The 16,998-nt window shown below is 36.8% G+C and overlaps 1 protein-coding gene across 3 annotated transcripts in view; it reads right to left on the reverse strand.

Annotated features, from left to right (window-relative positions):
• CSMD3 (CUB and Sushi multiple domains 3) overlaps positions 1 to 16,998 on the reverse strand; it is an 872,847-nt gene that overhangs the window by 20,525 nt on the left and 835,324 nt on the right. For all 3 annotated transcript variants that reach the window (XM_036338167.1, XM_036338166.1, XM_036338165.1), the window contains 4 exons: positions 15,816 to 15,889; positions 7,837 to 7,948; positions 5,112 to 5,291; positions 2,464 to 2,529 (listed from right to left, as the gene is read on the reverse strand). In XM_036338167.1, coding sequence (XP_036194060.1) covers positions 2,464 to 2,529; positions 5,112 to 5,291; positions 7,837 to 7,948; positions 15,816 to 15,889 — 432 coding nt within the window. The remainder of the gene's footprint in view (positions 1 to 2,463; positions 2,530 to 5,111; positions 5,292 to 7,836; positions 7,949 to 15,815; positions 15,890 to 16,998) is intronic.

The following is a 16,998-nucleotide window of genomic DNA, read 5'->3' on the forward strand; positions in this document are numbered from 1 at the left end:
ATTTTTTGCATGTTAATCTCTCTTATAAAGAATGATTTTAGAGAGAGTAAGGGAGAGATATAAACATCAGTGATGAAAGAGAATCATTGATCAGCTGCCTCCTGCATGTCCTACACCAGGGATTGAGCCTGCAACCTGGGCATGTGCCCTGACTGGGAATCAAACCATGACCTATTGGTTCATGAGTTGACACTCAACCCCTGAACCACACTGGCTGGGCACATGTTGGGCACACATGCTGGGCACACAATCTCTTACTGTGATAGATTACTTTTAAAAATTATTTAACATAAACATATTTATGTATGTTTATCATGACCCCAATTGGATGTGTCATCTTTATTAAAATGTATTTTATTTGCTAAGATTTTGTGTAGAAATTTTTTTCATCTTTAATCTTGAGTCAAATGGGTCAGTAATTTTTCTTTTTTATGTATTTACTGAGTTATCAGAGCTTTGCGGTACCATAGAATGAGCTTTATTGACTGGATGAATTTTTGTAAAGTTGGACAATCTGTTCTGTTTCTTTAAAATTTGGTATAACTCATCAGTAGAGCCATGTATATGGTTTTTCTTTGTGGAAATAGTTTTAACTACTATTTTGTTATTGAATTACTCAGGTTTATTAGTTAGATCTGATAAAATATACTTTTCTAGTAATTTATTCATTTTATTTAATTTTTGTAAAGAAAGTTTTGATAGTTTTTGGTTAATGTGTTTCTCATTATCTACTCTCTATAGTTAGGTTCACACTTAGTTTTATTTTATTATTTATTTTTGTTGCTTTCTCGATCAATCTTACCAGAAAATTTTCACATTGTTTTTTCAAAAACTACCTTTGGCACTCTTTAGATTTTTCTATTATATTTTTGGGGGGTTATTTATTCATTTTTATTGCCTTGATTTACATTTTCTTTTGTTTGTTTTTTTCTGTTAGAATTTTTATATCTTCTTAACAGAAGCACTTAACTCACTAATTCTGAGGCTTTCTTCTTTTCTAATGTAAGGATTTAAGTGTATGAATTCCTTTCACAACTCTTCTTTTGCTTCAGTACACAAATTTAGATATTTAGATTTCAAAATAACTAAACTCCTGTGTTATATTTTTCATTTTAATTTCATCTTTATTTCATGATTATTCATCGGCATAAATCTTGTTCTTAATTTCCAGACATTCAAGAATTTTAAAAACGTATTCACTTTCTTATTAATTTTTAACTGTATCATGATCAGAAAAGACTGTGTTTTGAAATTTGTGTAGATTTATTTATTATTTAATATATGATTCATTGTTATAGCTGTCCTATGTGCCTTTGAGGAAAGTATATATTCTATAATTGTTTGATGCAGAAATCTTTACTGTTGAATATTAGTTAAACTCATCACGGTGTTTAGTTCTTCCATATGATTTTATTTTGTCTGCCTGACTTATTTACTGGTCATCACTGTAATGTTTTGTCCAGGACAGTCCAGATTTATACTTGATGTGGAGTTATTATTTAGAGCATCCATCTGCTCCCCGAGAAAGCATTTCTCTTGGAAAATTCTGTGCACTGATTGACCAATATGGCTGTCTGACTCTATTGCTAACCTTCCTCTCTTATGTTGACAGGCTATTTGACTGCCTTAGTGACATTCTGACTGTTATTGCTGAGTGCTGAATAAATCAGTATCTCAGAGTTCTGTGAGCACTCCAGTTTTGTAACATGTACATTGAGAATTTCTGAACCCAACTAAAATGAGATCCTATCACTCTTCCTGATTCAATACAACTGGGCCACTCTATCTCCCAGGTAAAGATTAGACTTGAAGCCTTCAATTTTATTAGTAGCTTTTCATTTATGTCAATATAAATAAGATATTGACTAATACTAAAAGAGAAGCTTTCATAGAAGAACGCTTACTTTTTTTTAATTCTCACCCAAGGATATTTTTTCCATTGATTTCTTTAGAGTCTTCTCCAAAGTCATAGGGTAGGGAATGTATAACATAGGAATTACATCAATTTTGTTGGACTTCCAAGTCTATGTTTTAATGACTATGGTAGGTTTTAAAATTTTGCTTTTTAAATCTAATCATTGAAAACAAACTGAACGAGTTCTAGAAGTTCCTAAACTTTTAATCACATAACAAGTGCATTTTGTTCTTTTGTTAAAAAATTTATAATTAAAAATTTTATATAACATTCCATTTTTAAAATATTTTAAATAAAATAATTGCTATTATTATTCAGTAATTTGCAGATAATCTTGGAAGGAAATTTTATAGGGAGAACTATAAATAATATTTTTGGAATATTAACATGTCATAGTATTTTACTGCTGGAGATTCAATATCTCATAACACAAACTGTCAAATTCCAAATTGTCAAATACATAGTTTCCACATACCAAAATATATTTTTATAAATAAATAGTCATTTTAGATATCATGGCTTTTAGAAAAACAACTGAAGTTACTAACCACTTAGCTTTGGGCTGGGTGTTCCGAGTGCAGGTCTGGGGTCTTTCACCAATATTTTGGAACCAGCTATGAAAAGAAATAATAAATGTTTATAAAAGTTAACATAATTAATAACACTTACTTACACCTCCCAAAAACACGATCCCCTGTCAAATTTATTCTCTGACATATCATATAATTTTCCCCAATATGTCCTGTTCATCATAGTATGTCTGTCCCCACTCAACACTCCTGTTGTACAGCTAACAATTTCAGTAATTACCCCTCTTATGTCCAGGGAAACAAGGGGAGAGATTAGTGCTACCACATAATGGAATACTGTTTCTTATTTTAGAGGCATATCTATTATGGATGCAGTTGATTTCAACATAAAAGCTGAAGGCTGAGTGTATGTTCCTGTTGCAAAAAGGCAGAAATCATTTGTTTAAAAACAATAAAAACAATGTTGAGATAGTACATAGAGTCATAAGAAATTGGGTAGGCTCAATGGAGAAAACATAAAACTAGAGCTTTAAATAACACCACAGGTAGCCCATAAACCAAAGAAATCCTGTGTGGAGCTAGATGTGCCTGGAAAGCTATAAGAATGATGAAAGGCAGTGCTTGCAGGTCACATAAAGACTTAGAGTTTTATCCTAAGGACAATGTAATGTCTTTAAAGGGTTTGAGTGGGAAGTTACTTGGTTGAACATCACTCTGGCTGAAAGATGGAGAACAATTTGGAAAGAAGTGGATATAGACATGGGCATGGACGTTAGAAGGCTGTAGCAATGGTCCCAGTAGAGCTAATCTTCAGTGAGACAACTGCAGTAGTGATGATAAAACAAAAAAGCAGATAAATTAAAAAAAACTGTTGAAATACTCGTGGATTTAAAGGGATAAGAAGGTGTCAAAGCTGACTACTAGATGTCTATATACTATATGACGATGGTACCACCAAGATAGAGAATACCAAATGAAGACTTCAGTGAAAAAAATTTATGGGTTCAGATGTGCATATATTGAGTATTGAAATGTCTCTGAGTAATTCAAGGAGAAACATCAAGTAAGCAAGTGAACATAAATTCTGAAGCAAAGAGAAGAAACATAAGCTATAAACATTAATCTGCAAATAATCTCCTTAAAGGAGACTGTTGAAGCTATTGGCTTAAATGACCTTATCTAGGGAGAGAATATAGAGTAAAACAAAGAGATGGCTAAGAACCAAGCCTTTAGAAAATCATGGGTACAAAATAATAAAGGAAATGAAGAATAGAGAGCCAGAATTATGGGGGAATAACATATTTATTTACTCAAATATTATTTAACACATTCACATGCAAGGAACTGATCTAGATGTTAAAATCACAGTTGTAAAAAGTAAAGTTTATGTTTTTATTGATATTATATTCTAGTTGGGGAGGAGCAGATGAAAGGGCAAAGAGCAAAGAAAGACAATGACAAGTAAACAAATAAAATAATATGATCTCACACTGTAAAGATTTCTACCATAAAAATTAAATAAAAAACAGTAATGTTCTAGCTAAAAGAAGAGAGAAAAAACATTTCAAGAAGGATAAAGCCATTAACATCTTCAAGAGATCAAGAATTAGAAGGTCTGAAGAAATGAAAAATAAAAGGAAAAGATAGTTTCTTGATAATTTTATCAAGAATTCAGAAAAAAAATTTCCTCTGCTCCTTCTTTTGGAAACATAACCCTATTCCCTCCCATAAATTCCTTACATCTTGTCTAGATGGGGACTGTCCTGACGAAGCAGCAAGAGCAGTTGACACTTTACCTAGAAAAGGCATACTATCACTCAGGCTGAGTAATGGACTTAGAAATGGACTCTGTTCAACACTGTGCCAATGGAACTCCTTAATATGCTTTCATGACCAAGCTTTGGGAAAGATTTTTTTTTTTTTACCAGGGTGTGAGCCAGAAGTGTATGAGGCCAGGAAAGCTGGAAGCAATTTTTTCACTGCGGTGGGTTGAAGCATGTATCCCCGCAATTGTATGTTCACCAGGAACCTCAGAATATGACCTTATTTGGAAATCAGGTCTTTGCTTACATAATTATTTGGGGCTCTTAAGGTGAAATGATCCCTAAAACAAATGACTGATGTCTTTATAAGAAAAAGAGAGGACATATAGGATACATAGAACAGGCCATGTGATGAAAGCAGAAACTGAGATGAGGCAGGTCTGAGTCAACGAATGCCAAGAATAGTCAGAAGCCATCAGAAGTTTAGAAGCGGTAAGGAATGATCCTCCCTAGAGCCTGCAGAGGGCATTGGGCCGACTGATTTTGGACTTCTAGCCTCCAGAAGTGTGAGAGAATAAATTTCTAGTCTTTCAAGCCACCCAGCTTGTGGTATTTTGTTATGGTTAGCCTTATAAAACTAGTACGCCTACCATGAATAGAAAACTAGAAGAAGTAATAAGGGCAAGAACAAACACCAGAACATGGAAAAGAAGCTATAAAAACCCAAATAATATTTTTGTGCCTTGGGGTTCAGAAGGATCTAGATCACTCCTTTCCTTAGAGTTGGCCAACAAATTTCCCTTGCTCCTAAGCTAATTTAATTTACTTTTTGTCTCTTTTATTGGAGGGAGGTCAAAAAATACACTATCTTCTGTGAAAGGTTTTATAGGAAAAAAAATTTACCTTCACAAACAGGAACTTTTCCAGTCCAGGTGTTATCAGATCTACACACCCTGTGTTCTGTTCCACCTGCTAAGAAGAAGCCAGGCTGACAGGTATAAACTAGTGTATACCCATGGGATGGAAGGTCCATTCCTACTACATTTGCATGAACAGGAGTTTCCGGCTGCTTACAGCTGTGGGCTATGTTAAAAAAGAGAGAAAAATGTTCGTTTTTATAGACATGTTAAGAAAATTTCAAGACTGGAGCCATGATATATTTTTAAAGGCATGTGAATGCCTTTATATAAATAGAGTTTAAAATAATTACTTAATGAATCAAAGGAAATACATAAATGTAAATATACATTCTGATTTTATAGACTAGCATTTCCTAAACAATCTTCTGATAAACATGATGTTAATAGGTAAATGGAGGGGGGAAAAGACTGTGGATAATTAAGCTCATAAATGTATACTACATCATCATTTTAGAATCACAATGCATATTAACATTTTAAAGGTCGCATGGTAAAATACTTCTTAAAGTTTCTCAAACTCAAATTTTCTATGCCAGTTTAGAAAATATTATTTTATGATTTTTAAAATGTATTACATTTACTTTAAATTATAAAACATTTTTTTTAAAGTTAAATACAACTACAGAATCGGTTCTCAGCCTGTGGGTCGCGACCCCTTTGGCGGTCGAACGACCCTTTCACAGGGTCGCCTAAGACCATCCTGCATATCAGATATTTACATTACGATTCATAACAGTAGCAACATTACAGTTATGAAGTAGCAACGAAAATAATTTTATGGTTGGGTCACAACATGAGGAACTGTATTTAAAGGGCCAGAAGGTTGAGAACCACTGAACTACAGCTTATTATATCATTCTGATATTACTAATTCCTAATATAGAAAGTAAAATTTAACATTTTTTCTACCTATGAACTTTTCTGGTCATATTTTTGTATATGCTAGTAGTATTTTTTCAATCATTTAATTTTTTATTTCCCTTTTTCATTTCCTCTCACTCCTAATTCTCTACTTTGATTTCACTCTACCTAAACTTATGGCACTTCTTGGCCCTGACCCCCAGTTCACCTGTTTTGTGTATTTTAAAGACCATGCCTTTCTCAATCAGAAATAGATGCTGCAAGAACTTTTTCCCTAAATAAGACAAAATTTCTGATCATTTGTTCATGGATAAAAATTCATAAAAGATGGTCACTGAGAAAAGTATTCTGTGGACAAATTTGTTTGGAAAATAAATTTCTCAATGGAGATTTACAGAGCTATAAATAACATTTTTAACACTGTGATAAACATTGTATTACATGGTTTATATTTAATTCAATTCAGTTAATGAAATTTAACCCCCATGGGGGAATATTGCTAAGGATAAACACAAAGTCTGTCTCTGCTACATTCTTAACCCCCACATTAAGCACATATTAAAATTCTGAGATGCTTTTCAGTAACAGAAGCTGTTTATCTTCATTTAAATCATCATGTTCTAAATGTAGGTCATCAGAGAATCTTGATTTACTATGAAATACCTAGCCACGTTCCAAACAGCTGTTCTAACGTACACACTGAGGAATTCTCTTTTAAGAGATTTTTCCATATTTAAATATAAACCAAGCGGGCATACGACATGACTCAGTGTAGTGTTTGGGTGCGCTCCAGGTCCACAGGGGCTCGGGTGATCATTAGTGGCCAAGAACAGGGCTAGAGTACATTTGTAGGTCTTTATTTAACTTCTGCAAATCCTAAACGTTCTATACCATTCTCCTCCCTCTTACTCTTTATTTCTTTCCCCCAAGAGGATCAAGAATGTATGAAGATGGAGGAGGAGATAAGAAAGAGGAGATGGGAGGGAAAGAAGAGATAAATAACTCACCAGCTAAAATTTATTTCTGTTAGTCAGAAAAGATTGTTTAGTGACCTTGAACTTCATTCTACTTTAATTTGTACAGCAAGTGTTCTCAATTTAGGGTCAGTGCATATTTACCAGCTCCAGGAAATCCTGAAGTAATATTCAAATTCTTGGTCAAGGTGTACATGCATGTTTCCTTACATGGGTTTTTCTAGCATTCCTCAGATGCTCAGAGAGTTTCACAAGTGATCAGATTAAGAGTCACTATGCAGGAGCCTCCTGTATCTGAGTATTTCAGATTCATAGTGTAGATCTATAAATCTAAAAACTAATCATTATCTAAAATACCAGGTGACTAAACTGAACACAATTACAAGAACTCTTAAAGAAGAATAAAATTGTGCCTCATGCCTTCTGCCTTCTTTAGAAAGAATGCTTCCCAGTGGACATAGGGTTATGATATAGTAATAAACTTATATACATGAATTATGATTTATTTTTTATTTATTTTTTTTAAATATATTTTATTGATTTTTCACAGAGAGGAAGGGAGAGGGATAGAGAGCCAGAAACATCGATGAGAGAGAAACATCGATCACTGCCTCCTGCACACCCCCCACTGGGGATGTGCCCGCAACCAGGGTACATGCCCTTGACCGGAATCGAACCCGGGACCCTTCAGTCCGCAGGGCGACGCTCTGTCCACTGAGCCAAACCGGTCAGGGCATGAATTATGATTTATAATAGTCTAAAACATCAATGTGATGCATCTGTGGTATGGATATACATTTATTTTCACCATTCGGAGGAAAATGCATATAAATTCTTCTGTGATAAGTATAATTTCTTAGCCATAATACTTACGTATGCATTCGGGCTGAATTCCACTCCATGTGAGGTCTGGCAGGCAGGTACGTGTTGTTGACCCCTGGAGAAGGTGTCCTTTTTTGCAATGAAATTGTACAACACTCCCTACCTGCAGCAAATTACAGGAGAAAAAAGAAACAACAACAAATGTTCCAATGCAACTTGAATATGGTTAAAAAAAGAAGTTTGAATGAGAAAATGTTTTCAAAAGAAATTATGCATCATAGAAGTTGGAGGAAAAATAAATTGAAATCTGATTTAAAATAAAATTGTGGGGGGGGCGGGGAGTCAAGGCTAAAGAAAAAAGCATAGATCTATGAGTATAACATAGAATAACAGACAGACAGACAGAGGGTTAAGAAAGATAAATTAAGGTGGATAAAATAGATATGGAAATAAAGATTACAAACATAAGAGGAAAATGAATATGGGTACAGTAAATGCAATATGATATTAGACATAAAAGTGTTTACTGAATGATGTACAGGTGACAGAAATATGCAATAGAAGACATGCTGTTTGACTGAGTTTTCAAGGATGTGGAATAGAGATAAATAGATAGAACAATGGTTATCAAAAGTGTGGTTCCCAGACCAGTAACCTTACTATCACCCAGGAACTTATTAGAAACGAAAATTCTGGGACCTTACCCTAGACCCACTGAATCAGAAAGTCTTAGGGTAAGGATTATCAATCTGTGTTTTAACAAACCTTCTAAGTGATTTTTTTTTAAAAAATCCTCACCTGAGAACATGTTTTTGTTGATGTTAGAGAGAGAGAATGGGAGAGAGTGGAAAAGAGAGAGAAAGAGGAACATTGATGTGAGAGTGAAACATCAACCGGTTGCCTCCCACACACTCCCCAATAAGGGATCAAACCTGCAACCTAGGTATGTGCCCTGATGGGGAATCAAACCCATGACTACTTGGTGGTGTAAGGGACAATGTCCCAACTAACTGAGTCACACTGGCCAGGGCCCTTTTATGTGATTTTAACGAATTCTAAAGTTTGAGAGCAACTGATATAAAATTAAACAATGTAAGAAAATGAGAAAATGTATGGAAGTTAAAATACACATAATTTTAGTTTATGAAAAACAAGAGTACATTTCATTGGTTGACATGGATAGTTCACACAGCTGGGCTAAAATGGGAGGCAATGAAATATAGTTAAAAAGAAAACAGAGCCTGGCTTGTGTGGTTCAGTGGTTGAGCGTCAACCTATGGACCAGGAAGTCCGGTTTCGATTCCCAGTCTGGGTAGGTGCCCCATTTGCAGGCTTGGTCCCCGGTAGGGGGCATGCAAGCGGCAGCCAATCAATGATTCTCTCTCATCATTGATATCTCTATCTGTCTCTCTCCCTCTCCCTTTCTCTCTGAAATAAATAGAAATGTTAAAAAAGAAAAAGAAAGAAAAAAAACCAAAAAAAAAAAAAAAAAAACCAGACCCCAGACTAACCTATGCTTGGCTTTACTTTGGATCTGATCTTACTTAAATAAGGAATATCTCGTGTTTGAGATTTAACCTCCCATCTATAAATAAAGATGATAAGATTATTTGTCTTGAGATTTGTTTTGAGGTTTAAATAAAATAGGATATATATAATCTATTCCACACAGGGATGGCACATAGGTTTTAAATAAATTCTAGCTATATGTATTAAGTCAGAGACATAAGTAAGAATCAAGGGTCTCAAATGGCAAGCTGTGACATTTGAAATCCTTTTTAAATAGAAGCAAAGTTGCTAAAGCTTTAAGAGCCAGTGAAAAGTGGCGTAGAAAGTAATCTTTTTGGAAAATTAAGTGGACATTGTATGAAGAAACCACTAAACAAAATGAATGATGAATGGCAGTTCTGATCACAAGGCTGCCACTGACATTTTAGAAATGAGTGGATAAAAGCTGGACTGGTGTGTGGAAGTACATGGGGGAAGGAAGCTGTTTACCCAAAATAAATTACAAGAAAAAACCACCATGATTTATTAAATGATTAGAGATGGAGGAATAGTTAGGGCCTGCCACTTTATCCTTCCCCAACAACTGGAAGCTGAGAATGCTCAATCGCTGCCTTAGTACGTAACACAGATACCTGCTTTCTGCTTTCCCCTTAGCTCCTACTCCCACCTGCTAAAGCAACATGAGGCTGAGCCTAAGGTGACACAGTTTAATACAAGATTCTATGTGGACCTTGAGACTAGCTAAATCCACTATTTCTCACACTCTCATTATCTGCCAGAACTATGCTACACCAGCAACATTCAATTCCAATAGTCATTCTCTTAGAACATCATTTACCTGTCTAGTTTCCTGGGATTGTGTCTCTCATAACACATTCACTTTAGCCTTTAGGAGATCTCTTACCCCTGAATGCCCCATTTTGTCCAAGGCTGCTATACTGCCCAATGCTGCTATATTGCCCAATGCCAGAATGCTGCATTCCACACAAACAGTGGCATTCCTATTATGTTCCAGAGCATGCCATTTACATACTCCCTGAGGGTGTACAATATGGTGCTACAGACTTTTACTCTCTCCTATGGCCTGGATTACGTAACTGATCATTGTAGATTTTGCAATTCTGTTCGTCAAACAGTTCTTCAAACCCGTCAATCCTACAATCCTACTTTAGGCTAGATCTCAGTTAAGGGTGCCACCTTTCACCAATAAATCTTCCCTCATTTCATCTACCACCAAATTTGGACCTTCAAAAATATATTTATAGTTAAGGTTTCAAAAATGTATATGCTTTCTGTAATGCATTTTAAACAATTTTTCTATTTGTAGTTTTGTTATGTTTATATTACACACTTCACCTCCCACCCCCATCCAAAAAAAAAAAAAATTGGGAGAATTTCTAGTAAAAGGAATATATAATTCAAGGTTCATAAAATTGAAGTAGGAAGGTGGGATCATAAAAATAAAGGAATAGCATATGTGTTTAAGATGAGATGCAGAGGGGATTTTCACTGAGCATCAATTTTGACCCCGAGCTTCCTGATTTAAGAAAATTTGATTTTTAAGGTATATTGTAAGTTTATATTAAAAAATAATCAGAAGATTTTAATTAAAAAATAAAATTTATGTTTTAAAGTTCATGTTGTATTCATCATTTAAAGATAATAAACACTAAGTAACATGTTTGCCTTATTTAATGTACTTAAGTACTAATTTTGATTATAAACTAGAAATCACACATAATCACCATGGTTATTTTGGTAGGGTTAACTCTCCTAGGGTTAAATAACTTGGGGTTAAACATCTAAGAGTCATATTTAAAACATTTAATGTCTATAATCGCTTTATGTTACAGGTCCTAAATCTAAATAATGTGCCTTCCAAATCTCAGAGCTCAATTTAAAGAGTGGTACAGCAGTTAAGGAAATATGTATTTGGCATTTATCCCATAATTAATCTAGGTGTTGTATCAATCATTTTGACAGCTGCTCCCTTCACTAGCAATCTATTTCCAGAAAAAATTGTTCCAATTTTCAATATTTTAGATAAAAAGATAAATTATAGTGAGTCTTATTTTTCAATACTAGAGTTATCATCATCTCTAGACTATCCTATCAAGAGGTAATATATAGTCTTATATATTAGTAAGTATATCTATGTCCAAAAAATCTACTATTATAAATCTATGTAGAAAAGAAAAGTGAATAGATTAACACTTTAAAGAGAAAATTAAGAAGATGCCTTTGCAATTCATAACTTTCTCCTTTCTCTTGTCCCTCCCAGAGGTGGGGTTACTATAGCTGTTTTTACTTAACTCATCATTGGCCACCTGATAAAACAAGAGATAGATACAAAAGGGACTATTCTGATTCTCTGGCAATTTGGAACTGAGATTGAGGCAATTAATCACTTCTCTATGTGGTTGAGATGTCAATAGAAGTGACGCACCCCTGGCCATATGACGCACCCCTGCAGAGAGAGAAAATGTGGTAAACACAGAAGAGTGGGGACTGAGTATTGGAGTCCAGTTCCTAAATTCTGGGCTTGATGACTCTCACTTAATTCCTTCTCTGTGTCTCAGACATACCCGGAATTTGATTTGTAATGCCTTTAGGCTTAAGCTAGCTCAAAACCATATATTACTTGCAAGAGTTTTTCTCAACTGATAAAGATGGCTTTTCTAGTTATATATGACCATATTCATTACAATCTACCAATAAATTAATATTAATTAGAACTAGAATTTTTAAAACTCTGTTGGCTCTATACAGATTTAGTAAATATAATTATACACTTATAGTAAATATAATTAGTATATATTTAGTATATATACTAATTATACATAGGCCCAATCCTTAGGTGCAGCCCCTGGTCGGGCTCAGAGCAGGGCTGATTGGGGAGTTGGGGCGCCGTCCCCTGTCATGCAAAGAGCAGGGCGGATCGGGAGGTTGCGATGCCACCCCCAGTCATGCTCAGGGTAGGGCCGATTGGGGGGTTGGGGCACCGCCCCCTGTCACACTCAAGGCAGGGTCGATAGGGAGGTTGTGGCGCCACCCCCTGTCACGCACAGAGCAGGGCCGATCAGGGGGTTGGGGCGCTGTCCCCTGTCATGCACAGAGCAGGGCCCATCAGGGGGGTTGGGGCTCCGTACCCTGTCACACACAGAGCAGGGCCGATCAGGGGGTTGGGGAGCTCCCCCCCTCCCCCCCGTCACACACAGAGCAGGGCCGATCAGGTAGTAGGGGCACTCCCCACTGTCACACTCAGGGCAGGGCCGATGGGGAGGTTGCGGCTCCACCCCATCACACACAGAGCAGGGCCGATCAGGGGGTTGGGGAGCTCCGCCCTATCAGGCACAGAGCAGGGCCAATCAGGGGGTTGGGGCACCTTCCCCTGTCACAAACAGAGCAGGGCGGATAGGGAGGTTGTGGCCCCGCCCTGTCACACACAGAGCCACAGGGCGATCAGGGGGTTTGGGCGCTGGCCCCTGTCACACTGCTTCAGGGGCCATGAGGCCTCGCTGCTCAGCTGATCCCAGTGCTAGGAGATCTTGCTGCTCCGCTGATCCCGGTGCTGGGAGGCCTCGTGGCTCCACTTGACACAGGGGCAGTGAGGCCTTGCTGCTCCACTGATCCCAGTGCTGGGAGGCCTTGCTGCTCCGCTGATCCTGTTGCTGGGAGGCCTCACTGCTCCGCTGATCCCGGTGCTGGGAGGCATATTACCCTTTTACTATATAGGATAGAGGCCTGGTGCATGGGTGGGGGCCGGCTGGTTTGCCCTGAAGGGTGTCCTGTATCAGGGTGGGGGTCTTGCTTGTTTGCCTGGCCAGCCTGGATGAGGGGTGATGGCTGTTTGCAGCTGGTCACACCCCCTTCAGGGTGGGGGCCCCCACTGGGGTGCCTGGCCAGTCTGGGTGAGGGGCTGAGGGCCGTTTTCAGGCTGGCGGGTGACTGAAGCTCCCAACCTCTCCTTTTTTTCTTTTCTTTTTTTTTTTTTTATTCTGGGATTTATTTACCTTCTATGGCTGTCGCTGGAACTGAGAGCCGACTTTAGCTCTGAGGCTCGGCTCCAGCTCTGAGACCTGGGCTGCTGAAAGCAGGTATCTGGTTTGTTTGGCTTCTATAATTGAAACACTGTTGCAACTCCAGCTTGGCCGGCTGGCTGAAAGCATGGGGTTTGTTTAGCTTCAATAATTGCAACATTGTTTCTTAGAGTGCAAGCTCAGAGTCCAGCAGAGGCAGGAGGGGAACCTTGACTTCCTCCTTCACTGGAGCAAGTAAGCCTCCTGTTCGCTTCAGCTGCCTGGCTGCCGGCCGCCATCTTGGTTGGCAGTTAATTTGCATATTGCCCTGATTAGCCAATGGGAAGCATGGCGGACATATGGTTAATTACCATGTTTGTCTATTATTAGATAGGATATACACATACACACACACATACACATACCAGCCATATGCATTTGCAAAAGTTAATGTCTTTTTAAAATATGTATCTTTATTGATTTCAGAGAGGAAAGGTGAAGGGAAGAGAGAGAGGAACATTGATGATAAGAGAGAATCATTGATTGGTTGCCTCCTGCACACCCCATACTGGGAATCAAGCCTGCATCCCGGGTGTGTGCCCTGACTGGGAATCTTGAACCATGACCTCCAGTTCATAGGTTGATGCTCAACCAATGAGCAACACCAGCTGGGCAAAAGTTGATGTCTTTAATTTAATATACTCAATATATCATTTGCAATTATAATAGAGATTAATATAATTTATATGTACACCTAACCATATTTGAAATCTAGTCAAATTCATATTAACCTAGATAGAATATAATAATCTAATATAGTTTTATTAGCCAAATAATATGAATTTGGGGCTAGGTTAAGTTTGTAACAACATTTTTTTCTTAACCCTCACCTGAGTATATTTTCCCATTGATTTTTAGAGAGTGTGGAAGGGAGGGAGAGAGACCGAGAGAAGGAAACATCCATATAAGAGAAACCCATTGATTGGTTGCCTCCTGCATGCACCCCGACTAGGGCCAGGAATCAAGCCTGCAACCAAGGTATGTTCTCTTGACCAGAATCGAACCCAGGACTCTTCAGTTCTTGGACCAATGCTCTATCCAGTGAGCTAAACTGGCTAGTGCTGTAACAACATTTTTAATGATTATAATAGAATTCTTAAAATTCAGTTAATAATTCTATTCATTTCATTGGATAGCTATTCCAAACTCAATTTTACTCATTTCTAGTTCCATGATCTCAAAAGGTATTTACTAGAAAGGACTCATATTTTTCACAAAAAAAAACCACCTGATATGATGCACAGACATTAACATCACAATTCTGTATTCTGTCAGGATATTGTCAATGACTTGTGATCAAAGCCAAGTCACATCTGTTTCAGCTTCTTTGTCCATATAATGAGGACTAATGCTGTTTGGCTAGTTGTCCAATTTTCAGGATTTAGATCAACTGATAAAACCTTTTATGTACTTACGAATCTAAAGTTTTCTAAAAACATCAATATAATAGAGACGGAGACACTTTTTTACACTTTTGTATTATCTAGGGAGGCCTGAGGCAAACTGGGAGAGTTGGAAATGCTATCAAATCAATGTTCATACTGAGCCTGAACTGTAGATAAATGAAAACTATTTTTAGCAACAAAAACATGGCACCTTTGATGAATACTTTCTTTAGAAATAGATGTTCTTCAGGCTCACACTGAATTTCACATAAAATAGCACAGTTTAGAAAAGCCTGCAAAACAAGGCAGCTGGGTAATGTGTAAATTGACAATTTCCTTTTAGAATCAGTATGCACTTTGGCTCCCCTTAGGCCCTGTAATGAAAAACTCGCTGAATCTCTACATAAAATCTAAATGGGAAAAACGAGAGAACAAGAAAGTCAGCCACACATGACTGGGCATGTTAAAGAATTGTAATAGAACAGTCCAACTACGGGCTGTGTAACAATAGGTTATGGTTATTTTTTCAGATATTTCCCACATCAATGACAATATGTAAAAAATATGTATTATATGTGCATTATAAAGCAAAACCATTTTAGTCTTATTGCCTTATTGAATAGTCACATTTGATGTAATAGTGAACTCTTGTCTCAGTTGTCTCTCCTTTAACCTATTTCATCTTTATTTTCTCCCACTGCCCCCGCATTTTCCTGTAGAGTTTATTCATTTACTACCTCACATACTCTTACTTACCCTCTCTTCTGTACTACCTATTGCTTATGTATTTTCCTGGGCTCACAGCCATGTCCACTTTTTCTTTTCTTTCATCTTTATGGTCAGTTAGGCTATTATTCTTGAAGCATATTTTCCTTCTCTTCATTTCCTTTTATGTCCATTCTTTTATTGTCTGTTACCTTTTTATAATATGTTTATAAGTGCAGTTATAAACGTAACTTTTCTTCTGTTTGCATCAACAGGGCTAAATGCACGTGAACCAAAAAAGCCTAATGATATAGTTTTATACTAAATGGAAATATTTATTTAAGGCACTCACTTGAAATCCAAATGTACTGTTCTGAGATCCATGCCGGGGCACCCCTGGGTTTTCACATGACGTACGAGTTGGTTCTAAAATGAAGATTAAAAACATAATATTTCTTCAAAATTTACTACTACATTTTTTCAATTTTGTTGATCATTTTATTTCTCATCTATAAACAGCATTTGCACAGAGTATTTCTCTCATACAAAACAATTTTAAGTGATATCAGCTATAATGAAATGGCCTTGGGTATTAATAAAGGGTGTAAATCTAATAGCATGTCACCGTGGATAGAGCCTACTAATCCTAAAGCCAGAAATTCATTTTAACTGCATTTTTTATAAATGATGCAATTATTGAACTCTGAAGCCTGTTTTTGCAACTCTGTGGATAAAAATTTAAAGAAAAATGAAGGATATGAAAGTGGAACACATGCATAAAATATTTGCCCAAGGACTTTGATAAATTATAATCTCAGGTAGAATAATAGCCCCCTCAAGAAGTAAGAGCTTTGCCCACACACAGGACTTAGTTACTTGGAGTTTTCACTGATAGCTGAAGGAGATTCAGACATAGGAATGGTAGGGCTGGTCGTCCATGAGGTGGCTAGTTTGCATGACAGATCATCTGGTTAGTTTACCAAATGTGCCATGTAGTTTTAGGGTTGCAGTAATGTACTTTGACAACCTGCCAGTTATAAAAATTGTCACAGGCATGTCAAGTAAGCAAAGGAAGTAGAGTCAATAATAATGGAAGAACTATGTATGCTGCCAAACGAATACCAGGCTTCTCGGGGTTGATCACTTCCTGAGGTACAGCAATGTCTAATCACTATGTTGTACACCTGAAACTAATATAACATTGTATGTCAAAAGTAATTAGAAAGAAATGAAATGCCCTGGCTGGTGTGGCTGAGTTGGTTGGGCTCAGTTGGTTGGTTGCCCGTTCGATTCCCAATCTGGGCACATGCCTAGGTTGTGGGCTCCATTCCTTGTAGGGGGCATGCAGGAGGCAGCCAATTGATGTTTTTTTTTTCTCTCTCTCTCTTTCTAAAAATCTATTTAAAAATCTTAAAATAAGAAAATAAACTAAGAGCCATTTTAAATCAATATATATTTTGTGTATTTTTGGAGCAAATTTAATTTCATTTGAATATGTTTTATTAATACTAAAGATCTATACTAATGTTATACTT

The sequence above is a fragment of the Myotis myotis genome, unplaced genomic scaffold, assembly GCF_014108235.1.
Source record: "Myotis myotis isolate mMyoMyo1 unplaced genomic scaffold, mMyoMyo1.p scaffold_m19_p_16, whole genome shotgun sequence".
NCBI classification, from domain to species: domain Eukaryota; kingdom Metazoa; phylum Chordata; class Mammalia; order Chiroptera; family Vespertilionidae; genus Myotis; species Myotis myotis.